The 7,190-nt window shown below is 29.8% G+C and overlaps 1 protein-coding gene across 1 annotated transcript; it reads left to right on the top strand.

Moving 5' to 3' along the window:
• Positions 1–6,210: 6,210 nt before the first annotated feature.
• LOC117931960 (putative disease resistance RPP13-like protein 3) lies at positions 6,211–6,804 on the top strand. Its single transcript, XM_034853028.1, has one exon. The coding sequence runs from the start codon at positions 6,211–6,213 to the stop codon at positions 6,802–6,804; it is 594 nt and encodes a 197-aa protein (XP_034708919.1).
• The last annotated feature ends 386 nt before the right edge of the window (positions 6,805–7,190 follow it).

The following is a 7,190-nucleotide window of genomic DNA, read 5'->3' on the forward strand; positions in this document are numbered from 1 at the left end:
CACCAATTATTTTTTTCCTAAAAACCATGCCTAATAAATTGAATATTGGAAACCAATGGTTAAAAATGATTATTACTACATTTTTTAAATAAGTATTTTTTAAACACCTTAAAAAATATTATTATTCTTTTTTTATCTGATATATATATATAAGCTATTTCTTATATAAATATCTTTAAAGTTATAGGCAATTATTTGAATATTTTCTCTATTTTATGGACAATACATAGACATTGTCTTAATATATTATTTTGTAACATGACCATCTTTTAACTAATGGTGATAATTAATTTTTAATTGAATAATGTATTATAATTTAATAATTTAAAAAATATTAAAATACTATTTTAAATTTGAAATAGATATGGACTTGACATGGTTTAAATTATTAAAACACGATGTCATCAAGTCAAGCAAATGTATTATATTAAGAGATATGCATGTAATTATATCATAATTTTCTCTTCTTTTTTTTCCTCATACATGATATCTTTTGTATAAAGTTTTGTAGATGAAAAATGACAAAATCTTTTATTATGTAAAAAGGTATAAAAACACATTAAAATTGAAAAGAAAATATAATGGAACACAAATTAGATGAAAATTTGATATAATAGAAAACATGAAAATATGAGAAAAACCAAGTTTAGAAGAAATTTAAGATAAAGAATCAAAGAAAATAAATTAAAAGTAATAATATAAAAATCATAGAATCTTCAAAAGTATAATTACAAAAAAAAAAATATTTTAAATTAACCCAATAATTTAAATTAATGATTTTTTTAAATTACAAATGTTAGATAGATCATTTTTAATTCTATTTAAATATGATTTTTTTAATCTTTGCTGACATTATGTTTATAAGGGTAAAATAGTATAAATATATATTTCATTCAGTTTACTTGTAATAAACACTTTAAATATGATTAATTTTAATTTTATTTACTATATTTTAATTTTGGTAGGAAAGATCTAAATGACATAATTTGGTAAAAAAAAAAATTGATAATTTTTCCTAAATAGTTATTACATGTTGTTTATATTGTCTTAAGCCATTTGAAACAATGATACTAATGTGTTATTCATTTATATTAATTTGATTTCACAAAAAATGTACTACCTAAATATTGTGGTTAATTTTCCTTTATATGAGATAAAACTACTCAAGCAAAATATGCAATTACAAATTTTGGATGATGAAATTTAAGATTTCAAATTAAAACAATTTTTAAGTGAAAGATGTGTAGGGGAAAGTGTCCAATCCTTAGGTGACAAGGAAAAAAATGGTTCAGAATTGATTGAAATCTTACATAAAGGGTAGTCTTGTATACCCCTTATACAATTAGTACATTTGTCTTATACATTTAGTACATTTGCTTTGTAGAGTGAGTGTAACACCCTTTTACAGTAGTACAAATTTCATATACAATTCATAGATGACAAGGAAAATAAAGAAGTGATTCAAAATAGATTAAAATCTTTCACAAATGGTAGCCTTGTACATCTTTGTACACTTAGTACATTTCTCTTGTACAATTAGTATAACACCATTATACAATGAAGCAATATATTCCTCTTAAGTTATGTGTTAATGTAGGTATGTTAACTATATTTCTAATGGTTTGGATGAGAAAATGATGGATGAATTAAGGTTAAAATTTTTTTCCCAAACATTATTATTGGGAAAGTATCAAAATTTCTATATAAGAGTTAAATAAAGTGCATGATATGAATATGCAATCCATGGGTAACAAAGAAAATGAAGAAGTGATTCAAAATTGATTAAAATCTTTCATAAATGGTAGTCTTGTACATTCTTGTATACTTAATACATTTCCCTTGTACAGTTAGTATAATACCATTGTACAATGACACAATATATCCTTCTTAAGTAATGTGTCCACGTACGTGAATGGATTAGGGTTAAATTTTTTTTCCTCAAACATCATTATTGGGGAAAGTATTAAAATTTCTATGTAGGAGTTAAATAAAGTACATGATATGAATATGCAATGCATGGGTGACAAGGAAAATAAAGGAATGGTTCGATTGAAATTTTTTACAAATTGTAATTTTTTATACCTCTTGTATACTTAGTACATTTCCCTTGTACAAATTCACTAATTGTACAATGGTACAATTTTCAGATCTTGGTAGTGAATGTGTGCCTACATGATTCCAATAGTTTGATTAAGAAAAGGGCAGAAAACTTAAATTTGATTTTTTTGTGAAAAAAATATACAATTGACCGATTCCTTTTATTTAATTGTGAATATATTATATATTATATTTTATTATTAAAATAACTAAAAGTAAATAAATAAAAGAATGATTAATAAATAAAATTTAATTATTTTTATTATTTTCATATAAAAAAATATTAAACAAAGTCCTCAATTTTCATTTTTAAAAATAGTTTTTATTTTTTTAATTAAATGCATTTTAAAAAAAAGACAATATAAAAAATAAAAATTATTTTTAAAAATAAACTAGAAAAATATTTTAAAACCAAATTCAAACATAATCTATATAATTTTTAATTATTTGTTTTCATTTAAAATTAGTAAATATATCAATTAATCCTTTTATACGAGAAAACTTTAATTTCTATTATACTATGTATTAATATAATCCATTTCTAATTATGAAAACATTTTAGTTACATATTTAAAATAAAGACTCTCCATCAATTTTCTCTTTCTTTTTATTTTCTTATTTCAATAAATTTTTAATTAATTCAATTCATTAAAAAAAATTTTAATAAAAAAATTTGCAACATTTCATATAACTTATTACTAAAAGTCTATGTTCAAAAAATTATTAAAATAATGAAGTGAGAAGATAAAAAAAAAATTAAAATTTTTATTTTATTATAGTAAAAAAAAAACTTTAAAAATACTTTTTAGTATAAAAGAAAAAAATAGTAAATATATTTATTTTAAATAATATTTTAATTATTAAATTATTTATTTCTAAAATGTAAAAGATAATTTTTATTTATTTAAATTAATATTTTTTTGGAAATCATTTTTTAAATCATGATGTTTTTACTTTTTTATGACATGACAGTGTCCCTCTAAAAGAAAGAAAAGACTTCGGAAGTGATGGATTCTCTGATATGATCAGGACAAGGAAGAAAAATCTAATTGTTTGGTATCAACGGAAGAAAGCGATTTCATTTTCTTCTTGGTACACAGTGCTTCCTTTGCCTGTTGAGAACACCAAAGAAGAAGAAGAAGTGCAATAAAAATGGCGGAGGGTAGTATATTGTTTTTGGTAGAGAAGCTGGGTGCCTTGGTTTCACAAGAAGCCTCGGTATTTCGGGCAGTAGAAGGGCAGGTCAGGCAGCTCCGTAATGAGTTGGAGTGGATCCGCCAGTTCCTGGAATATGCTGATGCAGAGCGTAGATACAACAAAATGTTCAAACTCTGGTTGAATCAGATCAGAGATGCAGCTTATGATGCCGAAGATGTCATTGACGAATTCATGTTCAGAGTGGAACACAAACGGCAACAGACTCAACAATATCAGGTTCCTCAATTTCTTACCCGCATGCATGGGCTTGCCTGACAAGTTACCGTTTGTGAATGAGCTCAATGAGCGTATCAGTGTGATCAATAGCACACTTCAGGAAATTTTGATTAATAAAAGGAGGTACGACATGGAAGATTCGAGAGCTTATGAAGCTGGGAGCTCTTCCAATATTGCAACTACTTCTGAACCTTGGAGGTACTCCAATCATATGGTGGCCAGGAGAGAGAAAAGGCTTCCCACTGTAGAAGAAAGCTGTCACGACCCAAATTCCAGGCAACCAAAATTTGGCCATGACCCCAGGTCAAAGGTTTGACCCTAAGGGTTCCTCCTATTCCACGCTGGTAGTCAACCAAAACACTCTGAAATTTTATTTTATTTTTTTACACATACATCGCACTAGAATTTTCATAAACTACAATATCCCAAAACTACTCAAAACAAGGTTTGATAAATATTCATTATAATCCAAAAAAAAAAAGTTCACAATTAAACAACTTAATCAAAATAAGGCTTCATAACAAATCCATAAGTCATAATTACTAAAACAAATCCCAAAATCCAAAAAAACACAATAAAAGAAAATGTCACGCTCCACTAGGCCGCTCCAGGAGCATCCTGAAGTCCTCCCTGCCCCACCTGTGGATCTTCAGGAGTGATATCTGCATCTAAAAAGATGTAAAAAATGAAGGGGTGAGCATTTCCATATTGCTCAGTAGGATGCCTAACACCCAAGGGGTTAAGGGGATTACTAAGTTCCAAAGAATACGAAAAGAACACTTCAACACAATAGGAACAATTCAACAGTATCAATCAAACCACATAGTTTAATATCTAATATTATACACAATTTCACAACATTCAACAATTAAATGAATGCACATGAACGTGTGACACACAGTCATACAATGCACTATTGTTCTCGGGCTTTCACCGAAGGATACGCATCCGCACCCAAATACACTTCCCATTCAGAGTCTTCCCGGGGTAACTTTTGGGTCTTTCACCCTAGGGATCTCTCTCCCTTCTTAATTCACCTCACACGGGCTTTCACTTTTCATCACTATTTCATTTTTTTTCCATTTCATACACTTTTCACAATTTTCATAATTTTTTTCACATAACCATGATGCAAATGAATGCCACAATTCCAAAGTTCCTCAATAATTTCAACAATTTCAACATTCCCCAATAATCCAATAAAATAATTTTCCACATTAAAATTTCTGAAAATATCTTAAATAAATATTCAAAAATTTGCATATCAATAAACTTGAAATTATACCACATTTACGGAATTTTTCAACCATTCTAATAATTTCTAATATTCGAAATTAACTAACTTTCCACCATAAAAATTCCGAAAATATTATAACCAATGCCCAAAAATTCACAAATCACTATTTTTGAAATTAAACCCTAATTTCGGAAATTTTCAACTCTTCTAATAATTTTTAATATTCAAAATTAACTAACTTTCCACCATAAAATTCCGAAAATATTATAACCAATGCCCAAAAATTCACAAATCACTATATTTGAAATTAAACCCTAATTTCAGAATTTTTCAACCCTTCTAATAATTTTTAACAATTCAAAACAATTAATTATCAACCAAAAGCAATTTCCCGCAATTACAAAAATTTCAAACAAATTCCAAATAATCCAAAAAAATTCATACAACACCCATATTTCCTACTTAACTCATAATGACAAGATTTACAACTTTTTTCAAAGGAAAACACATTAAATTTAAGTTTTAAGGTTAGGTTCCCCTACCACAGATCTTGTCATTTAAATTTAAGTTAAAAACACGGTTGACCACCGTAGGATTGTTCCTCTCCTCGAGTAGAGCACCCCCTCAAAATCTGAGTTGAAACGAAGGTCGTTTGGCCACCCAAACAACCGATCAAAGTTCCAACGAGATGCAATTTCTCCACAGTGCCGCCGCCTCCTTTTCTCACCCGTTCTGCCACTATTTCCCTTTCTTTTTACAAAGCCCATTTCATTTCCTTGTTTTAATCCACTTACCACCAGTCCACTCAAGCCTAGCCCAAAGTTCAAAAACCTAATAACTAATTCCCATGTTTTCCTTTCTTTTTACAAAGCCCATTTCATTTCCTTGTTTTAATCCACTTACCACCAGTCCACTCAAGCCCAGCCCAAAGTTCAAAAACCCAATAACTAATTCCCATTTTTCTTTTAAAACCCCATTTCATCCAAGCCCAAATTAATTCTTTTTCATTTTTGTTTTTTTTTATAACACACAAATTAATATTTTCTCAATTTTATTAATAAGGAATTTAATTTAATTAATTAATATTTTTTTCTTTTCATTTTCATTTTCGTTTTTCTTTTTCGGAAATTCTCAATTACTAAAATCCTAAGAAATTTCTACCCTAAGGCTGACATGACATAAAATTTTCAACTCGCCTAATTGACCAACACAATAAACCGAATTTCACCAATCCAAAACTAACACGTGTTCTTCAGACACTTTTCTTTTTTACTTTTCAACCATCACTCAAAATAAGACTTTTCAAAATATAAATGCTAACGTGGCATAAAATACCCGATCATTACAAAAGCAACATAGTGGGGATGAAAAATGATGTGGAGTTTGTAAAGAGAAAGTCGTTAGAGGGAGAGAGGGAGGGAGGAGTGGTTGCCATCGTGGGGATGGGTGGCCTTGGCAAAACTACTCTTGCCAAGAAAGTTTACAACGACGGTGCTGTTCAGAACCACTTTGGCCGTTACTGTGCTTGGGTTTATGTATCTCAAGAGTACAATATCCTGGAACTTTTGCTTGGGATCGCTAGTTGTATCATCACTCTCACCGACGAACAAAAACGTAAGATTCAAAATCATGAGTTGGGGAAAGAGATTGAAAAATGTCTCCAGGAAAAGAGTTACTTGATAATGCTTGATGATGTATGGAACACCGATGTTTGGCGCGGGTTGAGCTCATTTTTTCCTGCAGAATCAAATAAGAGCAGAGTATTGATCACTACTCGCAATGAACAAATTGTTGTGGATGCTCATTCAGATTGCTATAAACTTCAACTTCTGGGTGACGATGAAAGCTGGGAGTTGTTTCTCAGTAGAGTAGGGAGTACAACAGTACTGACATGGTCAGGGTTGGAGGAATTCAAAAAGGAGATTGTATCAAAATGCAAAGGTTTACCTCTTGCAATCGTGGTGCTCGGAGGACTTCTATCACTGAAAGATCTGACACAAAACTCATGGCAGAAAGTGCTTAAAAGCATGGATTAGCATCTAAGTCAAGGTCCTGACTTCTGTTTAGGAATTCTTGCACTGAGCTATAACGACTTACCCTCTTACTTGAAGCCCTGCTTTCTTTACTGTGGGGTTTTTCCGGAGGACTCAGAAATCAAAGCAACTAAGTTGATTCGCTTGTGGGTTGCTGAAGGATTTGTACAAAAAAGGGGAAAAGAAACTCTGGAAGACATTGCAGAAGACTACTTATACGAGTTGATCTAGAGAAGCATGATTCAGGTGGCTGATACGAGAGACAATGGAAGGGTGAAGTCTTGCCGTATACACGACCTGCTTCGAGATCTAGCCATTTCAGAAGCTAAAGAAGAAAAACTTTTTGCGGTAGATGAAAACATTGATGTGGATGTGCTTCCTACTAGTGT

Source organism: Vitis riparia, chromosome 15 (genome assembly GCF_004353265.1).
Source record: "Vitis riparia cultivar Riparia Gloire de Montpellier isolate 1030 chromosome 15, EGFV_Vit.rip_1.0, whole genome shotgun sequence".
Taxonomy (NCBI): domain Eukaryota; kingdom Viridiplantae; phylum Streptophyta; class Magnoliopsida; order Vitales; family Vitaceae; genus Vitis; species Vitis riparia.